General features: G+C 37.3%; 5 protein-coding genes across 5 annotated transcripts; all 5 read left to right on the top strand.

Annotated features, from left to right (window-relative positions):
- Positions 1-292: 292 nt before the first annotated feature.
- On the top strand, positions 293-1003 carry LOC147534946 (disease resistance protein RGA2-like). The gene has a single exon (XM_086650158.1). The coding sequence runs from the start codon at positions 293-295 to the stop codon at positions 1001-1003; it is 711 nt and encodes a 236-aa protein (XP_086506284.1).
- LOC147534944 (putative disease resistance protein At3g14460) lies at positions 344-3516 on the top strand. Its single transcript, XM_086650156.1, has one exon. The coding sequence runs from the start codon at positions 1672-1674 to the stop codon at positions 3514-3516; it is 1845 nt and encodes a 614-aa protein (XP_086506282.1). The 5' UTR covers positions 344-1671.
- Positions 1014-1594, top strand: LOC147534945 (putative disease resistance protein RGA1). The gene is made up of 2 exons (XM_086650157.1): positions 1014-1424; positions 1532-1594. Exons 1-2 carry the CDS (start codon positions 1014-1016, stop codon positions 1592-1594), a joined length of 474 nt encoding a protein of 157 aa, XP_086506283.1.
- A 1458-nt stretch (positions 3517-4974) lies between the features above and the next one.
- LOC147534942 (disease resistance protein RGA2-like) lies at positions 4975-13717 on the top strand. The gene is made up of 4 exons (XM_086650154.1): positions 4975-6609; positions 6718-6815; positions 10406-13574; positions 13670-13717. The coding sequence occupies exons 1-4, from the start codon at positions 5065-5067 to the stop codon at positions 13715-13717; spliced, it is 4860 nt and encodes a 1619-aa protein (XP_086506280.1). The 5' UTR covers positions 4975-5064.
- LOC147534943 (uncharacterized) lies at positions 6607-8569 on the top strand. The gene is made up of 2 exons (XM_086645774.1): positions 6607-8304; positions 8386-8569. The coding sequence occupies exons 1-2, from the start codon at positions 7021-7023 to the stop codon at positions 8428-8430; spliced, it is 1329 nt and encodes a 442-aa protein (XP_086501900.1). The 5' UTR covers positions 6607-7020; the 3' UTR covers positions 8431-8569.
- Positions 13718-14498: the final 781 nt, after the last annotated feature.

Genomic DNA, 14498 nt, shown 5'->3' with positions numbered 1-14498 from the left:
CCAAAAAGAAAATAACTAAAGGAAATTTAGTAGGAGCTTTCCATTGTTGTTTTACCCAATCAATTGATAGATCTTGAATTTGGGATCCCGTTTGACATTGTTTATTAACAAATTTAATATGAGCTTCCCAGGTCACATGTTTAGCCTTCCAAAGTTTATTAACAAATACTCGGTATAAGGTATAATCTGCAAGTGGTGGTGAAAATTGTTACTACTCCATAAAAATTTAAGGGGTTTAGAGTTCACTCCAGTTGGACATCTGAGAAGAGAATTTGTCATCTTGTTAAACAATATGGCTGAAGAACTTGTTACCTCACTGATCAACCAATTAAGCACCATTGCTCTAAATGAGGCCATCCAACAAGTGAGGCTGGTGAGAGACGTTAGGGAAGAGATTGATAAGCTAACTACATCGTTTCGGGCTATCAAAGTTGTAATCAATGACGCCGAGCGAAGACAAACCCAAGATGAGTTTGTGAAGGTTTGGTTAGAGGGTTCTAAAGAAGTAGCTTACGACATCGAAGACGTTCTAGACGAATGGATAACTAAAGCTCAAGTAAGATCACAAAAGAAGCTAGAGAGGGTCGGGTTCATAAGGAAGGTAACTTCCTTACTCTCAACTCCTTTGGTTTGCATTCCTTTTAAGCATGAAATCGCTTCTAAGATCGTAGAGATAAGAAAGAGATTAGATTTTATTGGGGCCGAGAGAGTCAAACTTCAGTTAATTCCAAATCCAATTAATTTTAATGAGAGTACTACTTGTAGCCATTTATTATTAAGGGCCAATGCTTCTTTAATTGATGATTCAGAGATATGTGGGCGTGGTCAAGATAAAAATAACCTATTGAATAAACTACTAGGCGTCGATAGTTATAGTACTACTAATAATAATCACCCGGAGATCATCTCTATAGTTGGGATGGGGGGACTTGGCAAGACAACCCTTGCCCAAACAGTTTTCAACCAGTACTGCCAAATCCATTATCAAAGAGGCTGCAGGTAGAAATATTCCAATGGATTCTTCAGTATGGGATAACAATTTTCAGAAGACATTACACGAGTCTCTTGAAGGAAAACGATTTCTCATTGTGCTTGATGATGTGTGGAATGAGGATGAAAACAAGTGGAATCCTTTAAAACTATCACTCAAGCAAGGGGCACCTGGAAGTCGAATTTTAGTCACCACCCGGAGTGAAAGAGTGGCACTTATAATGGGTACGACTTACCAGTATAAGTTGGGAATTTTATCGGATGATGATTGTTGTTCATTGTTGAGTCGCATAGCCTTTCAAGGGAGGGAAGAAGAAGAGTGTGACCAGTTGAGAGAACTTAGCATTCTATTTGGGAAAAGGTGCAAGGGTTTACCTCTTGCTGCTAATACTTTAGGAAGCCTCTTACGTTTAAAAAAAACGAAAAGAGAATGGGTAAGTGTGTCGAGTAGCAGTGTTTGGGAATTAGTCGACACTGAAAATGAATATCTAAGACCTGCTCTATTATTGAGTTATAATGACTTGTCATCGCCATTAAAAAGTTGTTTTCAGTACTGCAGCACTCTCCAAAAGGGTTGTATGATAGAAAAGGACACATTAATTAAGTTGTGGATGGCATATGGACTTTTGAACTCATGTGGCGGATCGGAAGATTTAGAATTCGTTGGGGAGGGTTATCACAATGCGTTTGATGTTCAATAGCTTCTCTAAGAGTGTCGAAGGTGAGAACATAGAGTACTGCAAGATGCATGATATTCTTCATGATCTTGCAAATTTCCTCTTGAATAATAAATTTTGTACTGCCGAAGTAAATAATAACAACCTATCCTTAAACATTGACCCGAAGGCTCACCATGTAACTTTAATCGGTCATTGTTCAAAGTCGACTGATATATCCTTCGTATATAAGGTTGACAAGTTACGAACGCTCGATATTGAGTGTTTTGAATTACCTTTTCCTCGCTTATCCAATCATGTAAGGTATCTTAGGGTACTAACTTTGACAAGTGGAAATTTTAAGAATATCCCAGATACGATTAAGAAATTAGTACACCTACGATATCTTGACTTATCTTCCAATCTTGTTTTATTGAATCTACCCGATTCCGTATGTAGTTTATACAATTTACAGACCTTGAAACTTAATTGGTGTGCTAATCTCCACCAACTTCCAAGAGGGATATGGAGAATGGTTAAATTGAGGCATCTGGAGATCGAAAACACTAGAAAATTAAAAAGCATACCAAAAGGAGTTGGGGGATTATCTCAACTCCGAACTCTTCATAAGTTTATTATTGGTTCTGAAATTGGAGAATCTAGATTGGTGGAACTTAAAAGCCTCAACTTATTGCAAGGGAAGCTAGAAATCTATGGATTTGATAAGTTGAAAACTATAGATGAAGTTCCAGAGGGTACTTTGATTGAAAAAAAAAATCTTAGTTGTCTGATTTTAGACTTCAATTCTGAAAAAGGATACAAAGAAAACCTGAAGGTGGAAGAAATACTTGAGAAACTGCAACCACATTCCAACTTGGTAGAGTTGGTGATAAGAAATTACCATCCTGGTAATTTGAAGTTAGCGAGTTGGATGCGAAGCAGTTCAGTGTTACTCTCGCTACGGAAATTATATTTAATAGATTGCAATAACGGTGATGAGTTATGGGCATTGATCCTTCTACCATCTCTTGAAGAACTCTTTTTACGGAATGTACCCAACTTGACCAATTTTAGTGTGGTTGGATGTAAAGTTAACCACATAGTGAAGTTATTTCCCAAGTTGAAACTTCTAAACATCAATGTTATGAATAAATTGGAGGAATTGGATCTACGTGCAGTAGCGAAAGTTGAAGAAGAAGAAGAAGAAGAAGAAGAAGAAGAAATTCAAACCAAGGGAGGAAGAGAAATAGGAGAGTGTGTTATAATAATAATAATGCCATGTCTTGAAAAATTATATATAGATGATTGCAAGAGGTTGAAGTCATCCACTTATCCCCAACACCTCCTAGAGTTGACTATATCTGGATGTCCATTAATATCTGAGTTATCAATCATGCCCAACCTCACATCTTTGGAGATTTCTAACTGTCCATTAATATCTGAGTTGCCAATCTTACCCAACCTCACATCCTTGATCATTAAAATATGTCAATCGCTATTAGATTTACCAATCTTGCTCAACCTCACATCTTTGGAGATTTCTGACTGTCCATTAATATCTGAGTTGCCAATCTTACCCAACCTCACATTCTTGAAAATATTAAGATGTCAAGCAATATCAGAGTTACCAATCTTACCGAATCTTGCATCCTTGGAGATTCATGGAGGTATACTATCTCACTTACCCGTATTACTTAATCTGAAAATTTTGAAACTTCGCGATTGTCCATCAATATCTCATGTATCACTCTTACCCAAGCTTACAACTTTGTGGTGCTCGTCACATAAATACAAAGATCTATCAATTCCAAAATGGATTTCACAACTACAACAACTTCAAATTTTGAAAATCGAATGGTACGATTTGTAGAAATTCACAGTAATGTGATGATTGGAGATAGATGAACATAAATAAAGAACACCATATTTAACGAGGTTCAGTCGAACATTCACGACCTACATCCTCAGAGAAAGCCAGAATGACTACATACTTTATTAACCACAATTGTGGTGATTCGTTACAATGATTGATTAGTAATCGAATGATTTAATCCTCAGAACCCTTTCTTATTTATAGAGAAATTAGGATCAGGGTTCCTAGTTTATCCTAACTAAACTAAGAAACAATATAAAATATATCTAATAATAGTATTAGATATATTACAAGAAATATTCTAAATATATGAAACTGAATATTCTTGATCTTCACATATCTTCAAATATCTTGGAATAGTCTGGATTGTCGGATCTTCTCATCTCGATTCGTCTCTTATATCACGTGTTTACATACGTATCTCAACACGATTTGTTGACGTGCATACCTGAGTACATCCGACATCTCACGAATCTTAAAGAATTGCATATCTATAGTGAGCCGCCAAACGTTTTGCAAGAACGTTGTAGAAAAGATCAAGGGGAAGACTGGGACTTCATTTCTCACATCCCGAACGTCATCATTAGATGTCCGGTAAAAACCTTACCTTTTTTATGTTTATTATTCTAGTTAGCCATAGTTATAGTTCTTCTTATTCTTTTATTATACTTACGCAGGCTTGGGAGAAGGCAGAAAAATTTATTGCCAGGCTTGGGGGAAGCTAGAAAGATATCTAGTCTGTTTTATTTGCACAAGATTATGTTTTCTTAAAGTTTTAGCCGACTAGTTTCACTACAATTACTCATATTTGGGTTCTTTTGGTTAAGATGTACAGACTTACAACTTACAAAATAGTATTAGCCAAACGGTTTTGTTACTATAATATATTGATTCATCTCTGTAGAGATAGTACTTCCAAGTTTTAGTGTTTGATGAGAACTAACAAACTGAAAAGAAGTAAAAAAAAAAGGAGATATCAGAATTTAAGGGGAGTTCAATAATTTATTTTTTTACTAATATATCTGCATACCAAAAAAATGGAAGAGAAAACAATGGATTTGTAATTCCTTTCCTACAGAATTCATCCACGCGAACCACGCCTCAAATAGCCTACTAAAATGATCTAATCTAGCAACTGGACTACCCGTTGTTGGCAAATTCAAAGCCTTATTATGTCGGTCAAAATAAAAGAGAGAACAGTGGATTTTGGAATCTTATGGGGAGAGTTGGATTTGTAATTCCTTTTCTAAAGAATTCATCCACATGAACCACGCCTCAAATCGCCTAAAGTGATCTAGCAAAGGAAAATTTAATAGGCGCCTTCCATTATTGTTAAAAGCATCAATCCTCTTACTTTCTGTCTTTTCCATGAATTATTATTAGGCTTATTACCCCACCAACAATTATAGCTTAAAGTAATTTTACATGATGGAAGAAGCCAACTTAAAGATTCCCATTTCCAGAAACAAATACTCCTACTTATAATCTACTCAGTTCTACCACTGGTCAAGTCAGTGAAGGAAATTTGCAATCTTGTTAAACAATATGGCTGAAGAACTTGTTACCACTCTGATCAACCAATTGAGCACCATTGCTCTTAATGAGGCCATCCAACAAGTGAGGCTGGTGAGAGACGTTAGAGAAGAGATCGATAAGCTCACAACATCGTTTCGGGCTATCAAGGCTGTCATCAATGATGCTGAACGAAAACAAACCCAAGATGAGTTTGTGAAGGTTTGGTTAGAGGGTTTCAAAGAAGTAGCTTACGACATAGAAGCCGTTCTAGACGAATGGATTACTAGAGCTCAAGTAAGATCACAAAAGAAGCTGGAGAGGGTCGGATTCATAAGGAAGGTAACTTCCTTACTCTCAACTCCTTTCGTTTGCGTTCCTTTTAAGCATGAAATCGCTTCTAGGATCGTAGAGGTAAGAAAGAGATTAGATTTTATTGCCGCGGAGAGACTCAAACTTCAGTTTGTTTCAAATCCGGGTAATTTTAATGAGAGTACTAGTAGTACTTGTAGCCATTTATTAAGAACCAATGCTTCTTTAATTGATGATTCAGAGATTTGTGGTCGTGATCAAGATAAAAATAACGTCTTGAACAAACTATTAGGCCTCGATAGTAGTACTAATAATAACCCTGAGATCGTCTCTATAGTTGGGATGGGGGGACTTGGCAAGACAACCCTTGCCCAAACAGTTTTCAACCATGACAAAGTGAAAGATTTTTTTGAAAAGACTATGTGGGTTTCTGTTTCCAATCCTTTTGATATTACAAGTACTGCCAAATCCATTATCAAAGAGGCAGGTAAAAATATTCCGACAGATTCTGCAGTATGGGATAACAATTTGCAGAAGATATTATGCGAGTCTCTTGCAGGAAAACGATTTCTCCTCGTGCTTGATGATGTGTGGAATGAGGATGAAAACAAGTGGAATCCTCTAAAACTTTCACTCAAGCATGGGGCACCTGGAAGTCGAATTTTAGTCACCACCCGAAGTGAAAGAGTGGCACGTATAATGGGTACGACTCACCGATATAGGTTGGGACTTTTATCAGACGATGATTGTTGTTTATTGTTGAGTCGCATAGCTTTTCAAGAGAGGGAAGAAGAAGAGTGTGACCAGTTGCGAGAACTTAGCGTTCTATTTGGAAAAAGGTGCAAGGGCTTACCGCTTGCTGCTAAGACTTTAGGAAGCCTGTTACGTTTTAAAAAGACGAAAAGAGAATGGGTAAGTGTGTCGGATAGCAATGTTTGGGAATTAGTCGACGCTGAAAATGAATACCTAATGCCCGCTCTATTATTGAGTTATAATGAATTGTCATCGCCATTAAAAAGTTGTTTTCAGTACTGCAGCACTCTCCGAAAAGGTTACGTTATAAAAAAGGATAAATTAATTAAGTTGTGGATGGCGTATGGTCTTTTGAACTCATGTGGTGGAACAGAAGATTTAGAATCCGTTGGGGAGGGTTACTTTAATGCTTTAGCAATGCGTTCGTTGTTCCATAACTTTATTAAGGATGATTTCTTTGGTGAGAGCACAGAGTATTGCAAGATGCATGATATTCTTCATGATCTTGCACATTTCCTCTTGAATAATTAATTCTGTAATGATGAAGTAAACAATAGCAACCTATCCTTAAATATTGATCCGAAGGCTCACCATGTAACTTTAATTGATCCTTGTCCACAGTTGGATGATATATCCTTCGTATATAAGGTTCACAAGTTACGAACACTCAACATTGAGAGGTTCAAATTACCTTTTCCTCATTCACTCAATCATCTAAGGTATCTTAGGGTTCTAAGTTTGCAAAATGGAATTTTTGAGAGTATCCCGGATACGATTAAGGAACTAGTACACCTACGATATCTTGACTTATCTCACAATAGTAATTTGAAGTATTTACCCGATTCCATCTGTAGTTTATACAATTTACAGACCTTGAAACTTAATGATTGTAGTCTCCACCAACTTCCAAGAGGGATAGGAAGAATGGTTAGCTTGAGGCATCTCGAGATTGAACGCACTTTTGGATTAAAAAGCATACCAGAAGGAGTTGGGAGGTTATCTCTACTCCGAACTCTTCGTAAGTTTATTATTGGTTGTGCAAGTGGAGAATCTGGAATTGGAGAACTTAAGAACCTCAACTTATTACAAGGAAAGCTAGAAATCCATGGATTTGATAATTTGAAAAATATAGATGAAGTTCCAGACGGTATTTTGATTGAAAAAAGAAATCTTACTTGTCTGACTTTAAACTTCTACCCTCAAAAGATGTACAAACAAGACTTGAAGGTAGAAGAATTATTTGAGAAACTTCAACCACATTCCAACTTGGCAGAGATGGAGGTAAAATATTACACATGTGGTAATTTGACGTTTCCAAGTTGGATGCGAAGCAATTCAGCGTTACTCTCGTTACGTGTATTACAGTTAAAGTACTGCGATAACTGTACAGAAATATCGGCATTAGGATTTCTACCGTCTCTTGAAGAACTCTTCGTTTGCGGCATAGCCAACTTGACCCATATAAGTATGAGTGGATCTAAAGTTAACCAAGGGATCATGAAATTTTTTCCCAAGTTGAAATTTCTAAACATCCACGATATGGATAAATTGGAGGAATTGGACCTAGGTGCAGTAGGGAAAGATGATGAAGAAGTTCCAACCAAGGGAGGAAGAGGAAGAGGAGAGTGTGTTATAATGCCATGTCTTGATGAATTACATCTTTATAATTGCAAGAAGTTGAAGTCATCCCCTTATCACCAACATCTCATAGAGTTGGCTATATCTGGATGTCCATTAATATCTGAGTTACCAATCTTACCCTATTTGACATTCTTGACCATATCCAACTGTCAATCAATATCTGAGTTACCAATCTTGCCCAACCTCACATTCTTGAAGGTTCGTGGAGGTATAATATCTCATTTACCCGTATTACTTAATCTTACAACATTGCGACTTCACGATTGTCCATCAATATCTCAGTTACCAATCTTACCCAAGCTTTCAACCTTGATGTGCTTCTCATATAAATGCAACGACCTATTACTTCCAAAAGGTATCTCACAACTAAAACAACTTCAAATTTTGAAAATTGAATGGTACGATTTGTTGACATCCATCCCTGAGTACATCCGACATCTCACGAATCTTAAAGAATTACATATTTACACCGAGTCGCTAGAAGTCTTGCAAGAACGTTGTAGAAAGGATCAAGGGGAGGATTGGAACGTCATATCTCACATCCCTAACGTCGTCATTAGTTGCCCGGTAAGTACCTTACTTTTCGTAATTCTTATTCTTGGCAGTCATATATAGTTCTTATACATATTTTTTACTTATCCTTTGCAGTTTACCAAGAAGATACGCAGAGATGTTAAGAGGGGCTTACATTAGCCAACTCGCCCCTAAAATGCAGGCACTGAGCCTCACGAAATTTATTTTTGTATAAAATTGTAGTGTGAAAGTACAAAAATGATTTGAAGTGTACAAATCTAATGTGTTTTAATTTCACTTTATATTCCTATTTCTTAAAGTTTATGCTAGTTCACTACAATTACTTACACTCAGGTTTATAGATGCCTTCCATTATTATTGTTAAAAGAGGCCTTTTTATCATGGTCAATTGGATATGAGAATAAAATTCTATAAGCATTGAAGTAATTTTCAAAGATGACTAAAAGATGGAAGTCAATTTAAAGACTTCTATTGCCAGTAAGATAGTCTGCCCTCTGTTTGTGGTGACGTAAGTCTTTCCCTACAACTCATAAATGAAGAATTCTCACAACCACAAGATCTACGCGTTTAGTGGTCCCAAGTTCGTTGACGAATAAATATTCGTGGCACAAAAACACATTATTTAACGGTTTAGAGTGTTGGTTTCGGTGTACCGATTCAACGAGTTGACTCAACGAGTCTCTAACCGGATCACTGGTGAAACTGGTTACTACTTTGATTTTAATTGTAAATCAATCAAACACACTTTGTTTCCAAATTAATGGAGAAAAACTAAGGAATAAAACAACTCAATATCTTTCGTATTTCTAACCGATAATGTCTGTTATCCAGAACAGATGATTCGTAGTCGAATCTCACTATCGATTTAAGATCGGAAAGAGGAATTGTATCCTTCTGTGTTTAGTGATTTATTACTTTAAAAATCAACACACTTCTGATTTGGAAAATCAGAATGTCTTTGATTAAGAAATCAGATAGACTAAAAAGAAAAAGAAAATCGGAGGATTAAAAGAAGAATAATTTTTTTTAATCGAGGCGAGGTATTCCTCTTTCCTTAAGACAATTGACGCCCTGTATAGTACCAAACAGTTACCGGCGTTTGTCTCCCATGATACAACGATTAACCTTTCGATTCAATGGTACTTCGAATCAGAAAGCAGTCGAACTTGAAAGTATACTAACCTCTGACTTATGCAAATGGACCAAACTTCTTGCTTATGAAACTCCTTGAAAACTCTGGTAAATCTTTCTCTTAGACACTCTAATATGATCTTCTAACAATGCTTGACACTCTGGAAAAAACGGATTGAAATTTGGAGTTGATTTGGGTCCTATAAATAGGTTTCGAATAGATGCATTCATAAGGGACACTTCTGTTGGGTTTTAGGGACGCATCTGTTGAGAAATAAAGTGACGCATCACTTCATTCCCTACAGTTCGTGTCGGTTGAGATTTGGACCCTCAGATGTCGCTCAAAAGCGCGGAAGAAACGCCCTCCGTTAGATCTGATGGACTTATCCCGAAAGTAGCCCGAAATCTAAGAAGATCAGCCGTTGGATGAAGTTTCGGGTTATCCCACTCCGTGCCCGACACGGACCTAACGCCATCCATTGGATCTGGCCTTTAGCGCGGAGAGAACGCCAAACGTCAGATCTGGACGTGTTCCCTTTGTGAGAATGGCCTCCAGACAAACTTTTCCGTATTGCCTTTTGGTCCCTAACTTAACCATTTTCCGTCCAAACTTCAGACTTGAATATCTCATTCATCCGGAATCGGATTTGAGTGATTCTTGAGTCTAAACTTAAGAGCTCGACGAGACGAACGCAATGGCGTGCTTTGTTTCTTAGTTTGACGACTTTAACCGATCCAAAATCTGATCCGATTCCAAAGAAGACTAAAAGATGGAAGTCAATTTAAAGACTTCTATTGCCAGTAAGATAGTCTGCCCTCTGTTTGTGGTGACGTAAGTCTTTCCCTACAACTCATAAATGAAGAATTCTCACAACCACAAGATCTACGCGTTTAGTGGTCCCAAGTTCGTTGACGAATAAATATTCGTGACACAAAAACACATTATTTAACTGTTTAGAGTTCAATACTCTGTTCAACCCGTTAAGTCTGTCTGTCTGTGAAGGGAATTTGCAGTCTTGTTGAACATGGCTGAAGAACTAGTTGCTTCCCTGATCAGTCAATTGAGCAGCATTACTATAAAAGAGGCCAACCAACAAGTGAGGCTGGTGAAAGGAGTTAGAGAAGAGATTCATAAGCTCACTATTTCGTTCCGGGTTATCAAGGCTGTAATCAATGATGCTGAGCGAAGACAAACCCGAGATGAGTTTGTGAAGGTTTGGCTAGAGGGTTTCAAAGAAGTAGCTTACGACATTGAAGACATTCTAGACGAATGGATTACTAAAACTCAAATAAGATCACATAAACTAGAGGGGGCCGGATTCGCAAGGAAGGTAACTTACTCACTCTCAACTCCTTTTGTTTACGTTCCTTTTAAGCATGATATTGCTTCTAGGATCGTACAGATAAGAAAGAGATTAGATTTTATTGCCGCCGAGAGACTCAAATTTCAGTTTATTCCAAATTCGGGTAATTTTAATGAGAGTACTTGTAACCAACTAAGGACCAATGCTTCTTTAATTGATGATTCAGAGATATGTGGCCGTGATCAAGATAAAAACATCATCTTGAATAAAGTATTAGGCCTCGATAGTAGTACTAATAATCACCCTGAGATCATCTCTATAGTTGGGATGGGGGGACTCGGCAAGACAACCCTTGCCCAAACGGTTTTCAACCATGACAAAGTGAAAGAGTCTTTTGAAAAGACTATGTGGGTTTCTGTCTCAAATCCTTTTGATATTACGAGTACTGCCAAATCGATTATCAAAGAGGGTAATGAAAATATTTGCATAGATTCTTCAGTATGGAGTAGCGAACTGCAGAACAAATTATGTAAGTCTCTTGAAGGAAAACGATTTCTCCTTGTGCTCGATGATGTGTGGAATGAGGATGAAAACAAGTGGAATCCTCTAAAACTTTCACTCAAGCATGGGGCACCAGGAAGTCGAATTTTAGTCACCACTCGGAGTGAAAGAGTGGCACTTATAATGGGTACGACTCACCAATATAAGTTGGGACTTTTATCTGACGATGATTGTTGTTCATTGTTGAGTCGCATAGCTTTTCAAGGGAGGGAAGAAGAAGAGTGTGAGCAGTTGAGAGAACTTAGCATTTTATTTGGAAAAAGGTGCAAGGGCTTACCGCTTGCTGCTAAGACTTTGGGAAGCCTGTTACGTTTTAAAAAGACGAAAAGAGAATGGGTAAGTGTGTCGGATAGCAATGTTTGGGAATTAGTCGACGCTGAAAATGAATATCTAATGCCGGCCCTATTATTGAGTTATAATGACTTGTCATCGCCATTACAAAGTTGTTTTCAGTACTGCAGCACTCTCCGAAAAGGTTATGAGATAGAAAAGGACACACTAATTAAGTTGTGGATGGCGTATGGACTTTTGAACTCATGTGGTGGATCAGAAGATTTAGAAGTCGTTGGAGAGGGCTATTTTAATGCTTTAGCAATGCGTTCGTTGTTCCATAAATATCGTAAGTATGGTGAGAGCATAGAGTATTGCGAGATGCATGATATTCTTCATGATCTTGCACATTTCTTGTTGAATAATAAATTTTGTATCGATGAAGTCAGTAATAACAACCTATCCTTAAACATTGATCCCAAGGCTCACCATGTAACTTTAACCAATCCTCTGCCAAAGTTCAATGATATGTCCTTCGTATATAGGGTTGACAAGTTACGAACTCTCAATATTAAGTTCTTTGAACTACCTTTTCCTCGTTTTTCCAATCATCTAAGGTATCTCAGGGTACTAAGTTTAGAAAATGGAAATATTAAGAATATCCCAGATACGATTAAGAAATTAGTACACCTACGATATCTTGACTTATCTAACAATTGGAAATTGAAATATTTACCTGATTCGGTCTCTAGTTTATACAATTTACAGACCTTGAAACTTGATGAGTGTCATAGGCTCCACCAACTTCCACGAGGGATAGGAAGAATGGTTAACTTGAGGTATCTCGAGATTGCCAATTCTGGATTAAAAAGCATACCAGAAGGAGTTGGGAGATTGTCTCTTCGATCTCTTTCTAAGTTTGTTATTGGTTCTGCAAGCGGAGAATCTAGATTGGGGGAACTTAAAAACCTCAACTTATTGCAAGGGAAGCTAGAAATCAGAGGATTTGATAAGTTCAAAACTATAGATGAAGTTCCAGAGGGTACTTTGATTGAAAAAAAATATCTTAGTTGTCTGACTTTAGACTTTTATGCTCAAAAAGGATACAAACAAAACCTGAAGGTGGAAAAAATACTCGAGAAACTTCAACCACATTCCAACTTGACAGAGTTGGTGATAAGAAATTACCATCCTGGTAATTTGAAGTTTCCGAGTTGGATGAGAAGCAGTTCAGTGTTACTCTCGTTACGTAAATTAGAGTTAATGGGTTGCAATATCAATACAGAATTATCGGCATTGGGACTTCTACCATCTCTTGAAAACCTCTCCTCATGGAGCATATACAACTTGACCCATTTTAGGATGGGTGGATGTAAAGTTAACCAGATGGTAAAGAAATTTCCCAAGTTGAAATTTCTAAAGATGGCATACTTGGAAAAATTGGAGGAATTGGACCTAAGTGCAGTGGAAGAAGAAGAAATTCAAACGGAGGGAGGGAGAGGAAGAGAAGAGTGTGTTATAATGCCATGTCTCGAAAAATTATATCTTCATAATTGCAAAAGGTTGAAGTCATCAACTTATCACCAACACCTCCTAGAGTTGCATATATTTGAATGTCCATTGATATCGAAATTATCAATGTTACCCAAACTCACATCCTTGAAGATTTCTGAATGTCCGTCAATATCAGAGTTACCCGTATTAATTAATCTTACAAGTTTGCAACTTCGCGATTGTCCATCAATATCTCAGTTACCAATCTTACCCAAGCTTACAACCTTGATCTGCTTGTCATATAAATGCAAGGATCTATCACTTCCCAAAGGTATCTCACAATTAAATCAACTTAAAATTTTGAAAATCAAATGGTACGATTTGTTGACGTGCATACCTGAGTACATCGGACATATGACGAATCTTAAAGAATTGGATATCTCTACTGAGTGGCTAATCTCTTTGCAAGAACGTTGTAGAAAGGATCAAGGGGAGGATTGGAACGTCATATCTCACATCACGAACGTTGTCATTAGTTGTGATGTAAGTACCTTACCGCTCCTAATTCTTATTCTTGCTAGTCATATATATATATATATATATAGTTCTCATTCTAATTGTTTACTTATACTTTGCAGCCTTCAGAGTTGCAATATCGAGATCATGCGAGAGGTGGACCTTTCTAACTCGCTAGTAAAATGCAGGATTGAGCCTCCCTAATTTTCTTTTGTATTTATATTTCTCAAAGTTCATGCTAACTAATTTCACTACAATTACTTATAAAAATTTTGTGTTCTTTTTCTTTAATTGTCACCAGCAACTTCAAAGAAAATAAACCAAAAATCCTAGAGAGGACCATTAGGATTACCTCAATTTCAGACGAAAAATAAACCGAAAAAGTAAATAAAATTAGATGACGAAAAAAAAAAAAGTTAAAAATAAGGGTTATTTCCAAATAGCCCCCAACTTTGTGACCGGTTTCCTGCCTAGCCTCCTACTTTATCAAAAATACTCAAATGACCCCTTTTTCAAATTCCGTTATAACACTGTTAACTAGTCATCACCTCTCTCTCATCCAACTCACCGTCTCTCTCTGCCACCTCATATTCTCGCCACTTCATCATTTTCACCGGTGAAGGTCGCCCTTCGGCTAATTTTCCGACCGGCGACCTTCAAACATAAAAATTTATAAAGAGAGGTTGAGGAGAGAGGAAAAAAAAAATTTATGTTTGAAGGTCGCCGGCCGGAAAATTGGTCGGCCGGCGACCTTCACCGGTGAAGATGATGAAGTGGCGAGAAGATGAGGTGGCAGAGAGAGGCGATGAGTTGGATGAGAGAGAGGTGATGACTAGTTAATGGTGTTATAACGGAAAAAGGGATCATCTGAGTATTTTTGATAAAGTTGGGGGCTAGGCAGGAAACCAGTCACAAAGTTGTGGGCTATTAGAAAAATAACCCTAAGAATAA

This window comes from Eschscholzia californica, unplaced genomic scaffold, assembly GCF_041429995.1.
Source record: "Eschscholzia californica isolate CP2 unplaced genomic scaffold, dmEscCali1.0.p SCAF_6, whole genome shotgun sequence".
Classification (NCBI taxonomy): domain Eukaryota; kingdom Viridiplantae; phylum Streptophyta; class Magnoliopsida; order Ranunculales; family Papaveraceae; genus Eschscholzia; species Eschscholzia californica.
The sequence above is the reverse complement of the archived record's forward strand: the minus strand, read 5'-3'. Positions and strand labels throughout refer to the sequence as shown.

Coding starts and splice junctions, on each gene's coding strand:
- LOC147534946 (XM_086650158.1), top strand. CDS start 293: ATGGCTGAAGAACTTGTTACCTCACTGATCAACCAATTAAGCACCATT.
- LOC147534945 (XM_086650157.1), top strand. CDS start 1,014: ATGGATTCTTCAGTATGGGATAACAATTTTCAGAAGACATTACACGAG. Junction 1,425..1,531: donor AAAAAACGAAAAGAGAATGG/GTAAGTGTGTCG, acceptor GCCATTAAAAAG/TTGTTTTCAGTACTGCAGCA.
- LOC147534944 (XM_086650156.1), top strand. CDS start 1,672: ATGCGTTTGATGTTCAATAGCTTCTCTAAGAGTGTCGAAGGTGAGAAC.
- LOC147534942 (XM_086650154.1), top strand. CDS start 5,065: ATGGCTGAAGAACTTGTTACCACTCTGATCAACCAATTGAGCACCATT. Junction 6,816..10,405: donor CATTCACTCAATCATCTAAG/GTATCTTAGGGT, acceptor CTGTCTGTGAAG/GGAATTTGCAGTCTTGTTGA. Junction 13,575..13,669: donor ACGTTGTCATTAGTTGTGAT/GTAAGTACCTTA, acceptor TATACTTTGCAG/CCTTCAGAGTTGCAATATCG.
- LOC147534943 (XM_086645774.1), top strand. CDS start 7,021: ATGGTTAGCTTGAGGCATCTCGAGATTGAACGCACTTTTGGATTAAAA. Junction 8,305..8,385: donor ACGTCGTCATTAGTTGCCCG/GTAAGTACCTTA, acceptor TATCCTTTGCAG/TTTACCAAGAAGATACGCAG.